Genomic DNA, 12839 nt, shown 5'->3' with positions numbered 1-12839 from the left:
TCTTACTTTGTCTTTTGCCAGTTTAATTACAATGTGTCTTGGTGTCAGTCTTTTGAGGTTCATCTTGTTTTGGACTCTCTGTGCTTCTTTTTTCTTCCCAAAGTCATGGAAGTTTTCTGTCATTGTTCCTTCAAATGGGTTTTCTATTCCTTGCTCAGCTTCCTCTCCTTCTGGTACCCCTATTATGCAGATGTTGTTTCATTTCATGTTGTCCCATAGTTCCCTTAGACTCTCCTGCTTTTACATTTTTTTTCCAGTTGCTGCTCTGCTTGGGTGTTTTTTTCTACCTTGTCTTCTAACTTGCTGAATCAGTCCTTAGCTTCTTCTAGTCTACTGTTGAAATTTTCCATTGTGTTCTTTATTGCAGCTGTATGATTCTTCTTTTCCTCTTGATTCTTACACATGTTGTTGAATTTCTCATCTAGACATTTGAGCATCTTTGTAACCATTACTCTGAATTCTTTCTTTGACAAATTGCTTGCCTACATTTCCTTCAGTTTCTTTCCTGGTGATTCCTCCTTTTCTTTCGTTTGGGGGTTATTTCTTTGTTTCTCCATTTTTGCTGTTTCTATGTATTAGATTAGACTGCTACGCCTCCCAGATTTTTGAATTGGTCTTATGTAGTAGATGTTTTTTGGGACTCAATGGTGCACACTTTCAGGTCTCCTGGGCTGGGTCCCCTGCTTAAGATATTTGGGTTCTCCTAATGTAGTTGGGTCTTGAATGTTATTGTCCCATTCATGGATGGAGTCTCTTCTCAGGGTGTCTGATTATGTGGCTCGCTCCCAACCACATCGTGCCAACCATTGTGGAGGCGCTGACCAAACAGCACAAAATACAACACGACAAGACATGAGGCAGTAGGAACAGAACACAAGACACCCATAGCCCCAATAAAACTGACCACCAGAAAAAAGAGAATTGGGAAATAGAAAAGAGAGCAAGAATGTTAGCAAGGGGGAAAAAAAAGAAAGAATATGGGGAGAAAACACAAGAAAACAAATAAACCAAAAAGTACAAACAAAAAACAGCCAGAAAAAAAGGGGGGGTGGAATCTGTAGATGCAAAGCTTAAATAGAGAAAATAAGGTTAAGGAACTGGATAAATAGGGGTAGGACCATGGTTTAGCATAGAGGAGGGAGAAAAATGAAAAGACAAGAAGAAACAATTTAAAAAATTTTTTTGAAAAGAATAGAGGAGACAGCAGATAAGCCTAAATTTAGGTTGTGAAGCAGGTTAAGAAATTGGGAGGAGAAAAGAGAAAAAATAAAAAATTGAGTAGTGAAGAAAAAGAGAAGAGAAGGGGAAATGGAGTAGGAGGAGGAAAGAGGAAATTGGGTATATGAATAAACCAACAGAGACTTGAATAATATCCAAAAGCAGATAAAGAAGAGCCACTTTTTAAAAGGGGAAAAAAGAAAGGAAAGAGGAAAACTAAAATAGAGAAAGGAGAAAAAATGGGAGAAAAAGTAGAAGTGAGGAAGAAAAAGGCGCAAAAAAGTAAAAAAAATCAAAAATAAAATAAGATAAAATTAAATTAAAAATTTTTTAAAAATAAAAAAATGAAGTGTCTGCTTCAGCTGAGTTTTAATGCCCCATAGGAGTTGGTTTAGGACTCCACTTATCTGTTCTTTCTGCTAATTCTGGGCTTCCTGTTAGGTACTGAGGTGCTGGCCACAGTTAGTCACTGTCTTTTGGCTTTTAGCACCCTGCTTGAAGCTCCAAGCGATCCACAGGTCCTCTGCTCATGTCTGTCTCTACAGGCCTTGGCTGCAAACATGCGGGGCCAGTCTGCCCTCTTTGCCTGTCTGCCAGCTGTCAGTCTTAATCACTCAAGCATCTGTTTCTGACAGAGCTTTAGGTGGGGTTGATGCTGTTTCACTTTCAGGGAATAAGATGGATATTTTATTCCTGACCCAGAGCTACTATTCTGCGAGTGGCCCAAAATATTACTCTGGCCTTGGTTGGTCAGAGATCCTTATATGGAGACCACTGGCAATCTGGAGTTTTTATCAGTCTGGTTCTAGAATAGTGGGGTAGATAACCTCTCTTCTAATGCAGTCACTGAGAGCTCTTGGGACTATTCAGACCTATAAGCTTGGCCTCTACCTTTGTTTCCTCTGTAAAGCTCAGAATGCAGGGCATGGTAGGCCGTATTACCTGCCTTGGGGTTACTGGGCGGGGCTAAGTCTTCTCTGGAGAAATGGCCGCTTTGGTTCAGAATCTTAAGAATGTCCCACTGCAGGACTCCTGGTCACATCTCCCTGCCCTGCTTCCCTCCCCAGCCTCTTCTCAGGCACCTCAAGTCTGTGCTTCTCTCCTTGAGCCGAAGCCTGAAGCCTCGGGTGAGTGTTTGCAATGGAAAAGTCCTGTGTTCTGTGTTTAGAGAAAAAAAGCAAAGACAACACAACAACGAAACTGCATGTTTCTCTCTCCCCACCTCGGGCTGCCTTTCGGGCCACCTTTTGCAGTGCAGCCTTTTGAGGTTGTGGTCTTGGGTCCAGATTCCCCGGCAGACAGCAGCCATGTGGCTTTTCCTTTTCACAGTTGGATGTTACACCTGTCTCCAAGGGATGTGGCTTTGGTGCAACACAGCTTCCTCCTCGCCCTCTTGGCCAGCTGGCCAGCCTCCCCTCTTAAGCCCATGTTCCCATTCCTACCGCTCTCCAGGCATCCTCTGCCCTTCCTTGTTGTAAATTGTCTCCTCAGCTGTGTCTAATTTGTTAATGCCGGGTGGTGGTTCTCCGATTTAGTTGCATTTTTAGTCTGTCTCCAGGATGAGGTGCATGACACATCTGTCTATTCGGCTGCCGTTTTTTCATTCTCTGGTGGTGCTTTTTACAAAGTAGATTTCTAATGATGAAATTTATAGGAAAGTGCCATAGAGAAGAAAGGAGTGTTTCTTTTTTTTTTAAATATATTTTATTGATTTTTTTAGAGAGGAACGGAGAGAGATAGAGAGTTAGAAACATCGATGAGAGAGAAACATCGATCAGCTGCCTCCTGCACATCTCCTACTGGGGATGTGCCCGCAACCCAGGTACATGCCCTTGACCGGAATCGAACCTGGGGCCTTTCAGTCCGCAGGCCGACGCTCTATCCACTGAGCCAAACCGGTCTCGGCGAAAGGAGTGTTTCTGACAGTGGCCTCAAAATAACAGTTATAGGTTGGGACATATAAAGGACTTGGGATTGTTAGACATTCCCACTACTTCAATGGTTTTAGTGCTCTGAACAATCTCATTTTCTGGGTTAATAAATTTTTTTTAAAGGCGGTGGCTTATGTATCAACAAGAAAATATATATATTATTCTTCATCTATATTTACAGATAGTTCTAAAAAATTGCTGATTGAATGGTAATGTTTTCCTTTAAGTAGGGTCATTTGGCAGATTTTGAATAATTGTCCTACTTTTTAATCAATATGACACATTGGATTGTCCACTGAACCATCTACTTGCAGTTATTCTAAGCATAGGCCTAGAGAACCAAAGACCTTTTTAGTATTGTTTTTAATTGAGGAACTAGGTATTTTATGTGGAGAACTGGAAATTTGTTTTCATTTTTATCTTGTTACTTTCTAAGCTTTTAAAAATGTTTACCCACAATTTGGAGATAGTCTAAACAGGCATCATCCCATTCCTATTTATTTTTTCTGACTAAGTCACCTATTTTATGTATAAAAAAAGAGACTTGATTTACTTCAGCTGTTAGTTCTACCCCATAATAACACTTAAAGCTTACTGGAATCTAGTTTTAAACTCTCCTGTTGCTTAATCTTTATTATTTTTGCTATTTTGAATTTTCATCCAATTTATTCTTAAAGGAAAGGCTTCATAAATGTCTTTCTAGAGTGCATTTCCTATTCCTTTTTCCCATTCAAACACAGTTAAAAAAATTATGCACAGTTTAATCATGTAAATCCCACCTTGGTCTATGCCTACTGTTATTTTAATATTTAAATGAGTCAGTTGGTCTAGATCGGGTGTAGAGTCAAACAAAATCTTGAGCAGAAACCGGTTTGGCTCAGTGGATAGAGCGTCGGCTTGCGGACTGAAAGGTCCCAGGTTCGATTCCGGTCAAGGGCATGTACCTGGGTTGCGGGCACATCCCCAGTAGGAGATGTGCAGGAGGCAGCTGATCGATGTTTCTCTCTCATCGATGTTTCTAACTCTCTGTCTCTCTCCCTTCCTCTCTGTAAAAAATCAATAAAATATATTTTAAAAAAAAACAAAAAAAAAATCTTGAATCCTAAAGCAAATTTCTGTTTTTCTGAGACTGAAGAAAACCCTCATTGTAGACCTCCGCTCAGATATAGACTATGTTTAATTCAGCTTCTGTGATCTGCCTTACAGTCTAGCATGGGGATATTGTGAAATGTGGTTGTATATTTCCTGAGAGAAAAGTGAGAAAGGGCGGCTTGTTAAAGAGGTCAAGGAAAGGAAAAGAAATAGAAAAGGTGAGAATGAGAATGAAGATAAAGTTGTGCAGAGAGAAAGAGGTTGAGTTACACAAATGTGAGGTGGCTACTGCTTGCTTCACTGACTTCACCCACAAATAATCTACAACTGGTAAAGGATAATAAAAACAGCCATCTGTTATATTTAAATAGCTAATACATGTATGGACTGAGGTATAGAATGAAATGCTGTGTATTGCACAGAAAAATGGACAGTTTCTGCTGTGAGGGAGTTACATTCCAGTTGAGGCAGTAGAGAGTAAGGGAACTAAGTGAATTGTGCACTTTTCTATGTACTGAACATGCTCCTAGACCAGGGGTGGGCAAACTTTTTGACTCGAGGGCCACAATGGGTTCTTAAACTGGACCGGAGGGCCGGAACAAAAGCATGGATGGAGTGTTTGTGTGAACTAATATAAATTCAAAGTAAACATCATTACATAAAAGGGTACGGTCTTTTTTTTTTTAGTTTTATTCATTTCAAACGGGCCAGATCCGGCCCGCAGGCCATAGTTTGCCCACGGCTGTCGTAGACCCTGTACATATTTTATCATATTTAATTTTCAGAATAATCTTGAAGTAGATAGCTTACCTGGCCTCCCCCCTCTCCCGCAACCCCCACCCCCTACCCCTCCCACCCCCCCACCCCCTCCTCTACTTTCTGGTTTGGGCAATGAAGACTTGGAGAATTTAAATGGTTCTACCAATTACACAGCAAGAAGCATATGAAGCCAGGTTTTGAATTTGGTCTAAGATATCCACAGATAACTATAGAAGGCAGAATGAGACATCCAAATACAGGGGCACAAAAATGGGCCATTGAACTTTAACACTATTAAAATCATTTTAGTTCAGGAATATTTAAGGCTTCGTGAAGGAGGTAGCATTTGAACTGGGCTTTGCAGGTTGAGAGTAGGATTTTTAACAGGTGAATATGACAAAGAAGGCAAATGAGTAATAAGAACTGGTATTGACTCCAATTCAGTCTGAAGCCAAAGCCTATTTCTTTTTTTTAAAAATGTTTTTATTGATTTTGAGAGAGAGAGGAAGGGAGAGGGATATATAGAGAGAAACATCTATGAGAGAGGAACATTTTTGATCCGCTGCTTCCTGCACAGCCCCTACTGGTGATTGAGCCAGCAACCAAAGTTCATGTCCTTGACTGGAATAGAACCCGGGACCCTTCAGTCCGCAGGCCAAAGCTCTATCCACTGAGCCAAACCAGCTAGGGCCCAAAGCCTATTTCTAGAACAGTGTGAGCAAATGTTGGAAGCCAGGGCAACTGAAAAGGGATACCTTGAGTTATAGAAAAAAGTCTGAAAAGGAAAGTTAAGACAGGAACATGAAGGTCTTTCAGTGCAAATACAACAGGGTCTTTGATATAGATAAAAATATTCCAAATACCATAATTAGCTATGGAGTCTCTATTTTTAAAATATTCATCATCGATCAGCTGCCTCCTGCATGCCCCCGACCGGCGATCAAGCTTGGAACTGGGGCATGTGCCCTGACCAGGAATTGAACCAGGGACCTCTTCATTAATGGATTGATGTTCAACCACTGCATCACACCAGCTGAGCTGGAGTCTATATTTTATTTTTCTCCTTGGTAACTCTTATTTCAGTTGTTTATTTCCTCCTGGCATTACCAGTATTTCAGAGGGCCTGGTGTTGAATGATAATGGAGCAACATGGAGGTAGGGCCATATAGCAGGAAAATTGGAAAATGCTTTTGATAGGAGCCAATGTATTCTCTGATGTATTTATTTTTAGAAGAAGCCATTTTACAATATGAAACCCTTATCAGAGGCTGATGAAGAAAAAGCAGGAAGTCAGAAGATTCCAAAACTAAGTGATTATTTGGATATTGCACGGAAGACAAATAAATATGTGATATTTGATCTTAATGGCCCTCCACCAAAACATCCTCTCAGAAGTACATATGTACGTCGTGTAGTAGATGTGATTCTTAAATCTAAAATTGAGCAACATTTGGTATGTCTATCTCAGTATTTATGGTAGAGGTTGGGAGGTGGGTAGCATGTCCCAGAGTATAGCAGTTGAACTTACCCTATCTTACAGATCTTCTCTGGGATCCTTAAATAAATTTGCTCCCTTTAGAAATGGAAATTATTGCTTATACATTACATGAAGCAACCTAAGAATGACTCACTTATATTTATTTCACTGGGGGGAAACATTGAGGTTTGTTGCTATTCCAAACCAAATGAAATATCAGCAGTGTAATGACCATCTGATGTGACCTGTACCATGCACCAAAGTAGAACTATTAGAAAGGGCCTGGGTACACTAATGCATTGAGGACTTGGTTTCAATTAATGATGAATGAATAAGCTGGGTCTTACTTGAGCATAGATTTGTTCATCATGTTTCTCAGAAGGAACTCTCTGCATTGGGGTAGTCAATTATTCCAAATCTCTTAAATTCTCAGAATATAGAAGAGTGCTATGAGTCGGGGAAAATGGGTCTTTTTACCAATGGAACTATTTGCACAGATGAGTCATAATGAGCCCTCTCAAGGATGATGTTTAGCATCATCAGCCAGAGGAGATGTTTATGGTTCCCACCTTGCATCCACACCTGCCAGCCCCTCATCCACTTTGGCTAGTGTGACACAATGGGCCCTTGACCCATTATATTACCTGAGGAAACTCAACTGCAGAACAACCCTGGTGAAAGCCCCATTGTAAGAATTTATCAGACTATATCAGGCCAAAGGCTAAAATCTCCTTCTGCTCCCTATAGACTGCCACCAGTGCTGGAATGGGGCTTCATCTATTGTACAGGGAACTGTTTGTACCTAGACAGCTGATGGTTCACTGAAAAATTTCCTGTTTCTTCTTACAGGTTTATTGGTTGCCTGGTTTTGATAGGGACTATGTGAGGTGGAGAGCTCCTAATTTTCAGCATGTGGGCCGGTTAGATCCCGTTGCTGAACTTAAAAGAGAAAATATCAGTATAATAAATGTTGACTACAAGAGGTTGTTCCACAACGGGTTGAGGTAAGTGTTTGACCACACCTCTCTAGGCATGCACTGCTTTACTTGCACAAAATCTGCATTCTAACCAAACTACTTAGCTTCCCCTTCCCATCTCAGGATTCTGTGTGTGGCTATCTTTTTGGAATCCCATATTTTCCTCTTCTTGCTCTTCCCTCATTTCTTCCTCCTCACCTCTACCAACCAATATTTATCATGTATAGATTATATCCCTGGAACATAGTCTTCAGCCTCTTCTTCTTTGTGCTTCAATCTCTCATCAGTGAACACACGTTTTTGTATGCTTGGCATTTTTTGTTTTCATATAAGGTGACTGTTGAAAAGTCAGAACTCAGAGAGGTGTTTATTTCCTCAAGTCATTACCAGAAGGATTGCAGTATCTCATGAATAGCTTTGTTATTCAGATAGCCAGATTTCTAAAAGGCATAATTAAGAACATTACTACATCATTATTTAAAAAACTTAAAGCAGCCAAGCATGAGAAGAAACTAAAATTATTAACCACCACATTTATAAATATACCAGAGGCCCAGTGCACAGATTCATGCACCAGTGGGGTCCCTTGGCATAGCCTGTGGGGATCCGGCCGAAACTGGCAGTCCAATGCTGCCTGCTGCTCCTGCTCATCCTGGCCCCGCTGTGCCTGCTGCTGCAGCCGCTCAATAGGCTTGTCTGCTGCGGTCTCTGGGCTGCGGTGGCCAGCCGTGAGCCCTGCGTCTGCCGCCCATATGTCAGCTGAGCAATGCTTCCACTGTGGGAGCTCACTGACCACCAGGGGGCAGTTCCTGTGTTGAGCGTCTGCCCCCTGGTGATCAGTGCATGTCATAGCAACCAGTCCACCAGTCGTTCAGTCATTCAGTCGTTCAGTCACTTAGGCTTTTATATATATACTAGAGGCCCGGTGCACAAAAATTTGTGCACTCGGGGGGGAGGGGGGGGCCCTCAGTCCGGCCTGTACCCTCTCGCAGTCTGGGACCCCTCAGGGGATGACCACCTGCTGGCTTAGGCCCACTCCCCGGGGGATTGGGCCTAAGCTGGCAATCAGACATCCCTCTGGCAGCCCTGCAGCCCTTGGGGGATGTCCACTTGCCAGCGGGGAGCAGGCCTAAACTGCAGTCGGACATCCTTAGCGCTGCTGAGGAGGCAGGAGAGGCTCCTACCACCACCGCTGTACTGGCAGCCATCAGCCTGGCTTGTGGCTGAGCAGAGCTCCTCCCATGTGAGAGCGCCCTGACCACCAGAGGACAGCTCCTGCATTGAGCATCTGCACCCTGGTGGTCAGTGTGTGTCATATTGACCAGTCATTCCCAGTCCTTCTGCTGTTAGGGTCAGTTTGCATATTAACCTTTTACTATATAGGATAGAGGCCTGGTGCACGGGTGGAGGCCCGCTGGTTTGCTCTGAAGGGTGTCCTGGATCAGGGTGGGGGTCCCGCTTGGGTGCCTGGCCAGCCTGGATGACGGGCTGATGGCTGTTTTCAGCTGTTCACACCCCCTTCAGGGTGGGGGTCCCCACTGGGGTGCCTGGCCAGCCTGGATGAGGGGCTGATGGCTGTTTTCAGCTGTTCACACCCCCTTCAGGGTGGGGTCCCCACTGGGGTGCCTGGCCAGCCTGGATGAGGGGATGATGGCTGTTTGCAGCTGGTCACACCCCCTTCAGGGTGGGGTCCCCACTGGAGTGCCTGGCCGGTCTGGGTGAGGGGCTGAGGGCCATTTTCAGGCTGGCGGGTGACTGAAGCTCCCAACCTCTCCTTTTTTTTTTTATTCTGGGATTTATTTACCTTCTATGGCTGTCACTGGAACTGAGAGCTGGCTTTAGCTCTGAGGCTCGGCTCCAGCTCTGAGACCTCGGCTGCTGAAAGCAGGTATCTGGTTTGTTTGGGTTATATAATTGAAACACTGTTGCAGCTCTGTTATGGGTTCACTCAGCGAGATAGACCACCAACTCAGAATTTAAATTTAAGAGCCTTTATTAAGCTGGCCAGCTGACTACAGTTACAGCACCCTGCCGAAGCAGAGGCCAAACTGCAGCGCCAACTTCCATGGCCAGCGACTACAGTTACAGCACCGTGCCAAGGCAGAGGCTGAACTGCAGCGTTGACTGGAAGAGTTACATTCTATTATTAAATTTTGTGGAGGCCCAGAGAAAAATGTTTCTTTCAAATTCTGGGCCCCCCCAATATGGAGGAAACTCTCTTTATTTATACTTTCTCCAGTCTTTTGTCTCCCAAATTTGGAATGAGACTTCCGGGCCTTCTGAGAAAGAAGGCCTGCATGCTGGGAAGGAGCCATGAGACCATATCTCAAGGCCTGGCCTGATGTCAGTGCACAGCATGACCCGTCTGGCCAAAGCGCCAGATATGCAGCCCAGCACAGCTCCAGCTCTGAGGCCGGCTGGCTGAAAGCAGGTTTCTGGGGTTTGTTTAGCTTCTATATTTGCAACATTGTTTTTTAGAGTGCAGCTCAGAGGCCGGCAGCGGCAGGCGGGGAACTTTGGCTTCCTCCATCACTGGAGCAAGCAAGCCTCCTGTTCGCTTCAGCTGCCTGGCTGCCGGCCGCCATCTTGGTTGGCAGTTAATTTGCATATCGCCCTGATTAGCCAATGGGAAGGGTAGCGAAGTTATGGTTAATTACCATGTTTCTCTATTATTAGATAGGATAAATGGTTAGAGACACTTTTAAAAAATAAAAGCACCTGGGATAAAATGGTCACTTTTTCAAACTTAACTTTTATTAATCACTGATTAATTTAACCCATATCCCCTTTTTCTTATATTTAAAAATACTTTTTTCAGATAATTCTAAATGTTTCAGAGACAAAGTTTTCCTTGGCGATGTTATCATATATACTCAAAATCCCCTTTTTTACAAATCCCCTAGATAACTTTCTGCATCTCAAACCATGAACTAAGCTGTGGGATGCACCTAAGTTCCTGCTCCTGCTTTTCCTGCCTCTTGGCCGTGGGATAGTTTAACATAAAATATGTCTCTTTTTAAGCATTGGAAGTTTTGTTACCTTTATTTCCTAATTAGGAGATTTCTCTTTGCCCAACTACTCCTCTATTTTGAATGTATTTCTATAATTTTAACTTTTTTAAAAATATATTTTTATTGATTTCAGAGAGGAAGGGAGAGAGATAGAAACATCAATGATGAGAGATAATCATTGATCGGCTGCCTCCTGCATGCCTCACATTGGGGATCAAGCCTGCAACCTGAGCATGTGCCCTTGACCAGAATCGAACCCAGGACCCTTCAGCCCACAGGCCAACGCTCTATTCACTGAGCCAAACGAGCTAGGGCTAATTTTAACTTTTTAAAAAGAGAAAATGGCTCTAAAATTATTTGCTTTTCTTCTAATCATAATTTAGATTAATTTAGTAGTTGAGAAAGAATTTTAATAGATTCTATTTATTGAGCATTTATTATGTTCATGTTCTGTGGTTGGTAAACCACAGGCTCTTTTTCAAATCCTAACCTATTCATCATAGGACTTTGGACAAGTTTCTAATTGTCAGTTTTCTCATTTATAAATTGAGAATAACAGTAACCTGTTCGAATTGTTAAATTATTAAATGGGAATTCTTATTATGCACATGGCAAAATGCTGGGCAAATGTAAGAACACAATTAATGTTAGCTTCTACCTTTATCTTTACCATCCTTACATGCTGTGTCCTGGAAATTATCTTGATCCCCATTTTGCAAGTGAGGAAACTTGCCTCTAAAGAGGAAAAGTTCATACAGTTGGTCAGTAGGGGACCAAACTGAGTAAATATAGGTCTGGCAGATTCCAGAGTCCAAATTATTTGACCACTGTGCCTTTAAATTTATATATTGGCCATAGTTACATGAGTATAGTTCCAACTGGCATCTGAATTAAGAGGGGTCATATACTGACTCCTATTCTGAAAAGTTAACATAAGCAAGGCATCATCTTTTTCCTTAAGGAAAGCACATATTCTAGTAGGAAAAAGAGGGGCTTTTTCTATATAGCTGTAATATAAAGCTGATGATAATAAATTCATGAGTTGGACTTTATTTCAAGACATCCCCCTCAAGGACCACTAAATTTTAAGAAATTAAGCAGTTGTACTTTCAGTTACTGGTATTTGTATAATATTTATGACCAGGATATTTAGGATTATGATCACATTTTCAATACATTCTCTATAATCAGTGCTCACTTTCTAGTCTCTCAGACCATTGTAACATGACATGGTGACCTTGCCATTTTGACAGATTGGTTTAAATACATTATTATAACCAAAAGTATATTAATATGTATAGAGATGCCCTCTGTTTTATTTCCTGATGTGGGATTTTTAAGTGTTTTTTGAATTTTTTTTAATTTTAAAAGCTAACTTATTAAGGTGACATTTCATAAAAGTAACTATTTTAAAGTGAACAGTTTAGTGACATTAGCACATTCACAGCATGTACAACTAACTATCACTTCTAATTCTGATATTGGAAATGTTTACTTTCCCTCTTTTTCTTGGACAATCTTGCTAGGGGCTTATGAATTTTATTTATCATTTCAAAACACCAAATTTTGGCTTTGTTAGTTTTTCTTGCATGTTTGTTTTCCTGTTTATTGATTTCTACTCTTACCTTTATTGTTGTCTCTCTTTGATTTACTTTAGGTTTAATTTGCTTTTCTTTTATTAGGTAGCTTCTTTACCTATATAAAAAATTAGGTGATTGATTTTAGATCTCCTGTTCAAATGTAACCACTTAAAGCTATAAATTTCCCTGTAAACAGTGCTTTAATAGCACCCCACAAATAATTTTGATATATTGTCTTTATTATAATTCAATTTAAAATATTTTAAATTCTCCTTAATTTCCATCCTACTCATAGATTATTTAGAAGTGTGTTAACTTTAAAAAAAAATTTTTGTGTTCCTCTTGATTTTTAACTTAAATCCATTGTGATAAGAGAATAATTCTGTATGATTTCAGTACTTTTTAACGTATTTAAACTTGTTTTATGGCCCATTTTATCATTTATCTTGCTGAATTTCTCATGACTATCTGAAATAATGTGCTCTCTTCAGTTGCTGGATGTAGTATTCTATAAATGTCAATTAGTTTAAGTTGGTTGAGACTTTCAAACATTTCATAGTGAATTTTTCCTTGTTTCTTTTTTCTATTATGTTAACACAAGGGCTTAAGTTGCAGATCAAACTGACAAATATCAGAGAACTTGCCTACTATCAATCTTTCTTATTAATCTCAAAGATAAGTGGGCAGTGAAGAGGCTCAGACAAGAAGTCAGAGACATTGACTCCAGCTCCACTGGTATTCCTTTATTGGATACATACATACCCTAAGGTCCACAGAATATTTCACATAGAAGA

The 12839-nt window shown here is 41.2% G+C and overlaps 1 protein-coding gene across 1 annotated transcript in view; it reads left to right on the top strand.

Moving 5' to 3' along the window:
- The window catches only part of GDPD4 (glycerophosphodiester phosphodiesterase domain containing 4), a 76102-nt gene that overhangs the window by 42206 nt on the left and 21057 nt on the right, over positions 1 to 12839 (top strand). Inside the window, exons 11-12 of the mRNA XM_023755924.1 lie at positions 6232 to 6453; positions 7327 to 7481. Coding sequence (XP_023611692.1) covers positions 6232 to 6453; positions 7327 to 7481 — 377 coding nt within the window. The remainder of the gene's footprint in view (positions 1 to 6231; positions 6454 to 7326; positions 7482 to 12839) is intronic.

The sequence above is a fragment of the Myotis lucifugus genome, unplaced genomic scaffold, assembly GCF_000147115.1.
Source record: "Myotis lucifugus unplaced genomic scaffold, Myoluc2.0 scaffold_86, whole genome shotgun sequence".
Lineage (NCBI taxonomy): Eukaryota > Metazoa > Chordata > Mammalia > Chiroptera > Vespertilionidae > Myotis > Myotis lucifugus.
This window is presented reverse-complemented; position numbering and strand designations above follow the sequence as displayed.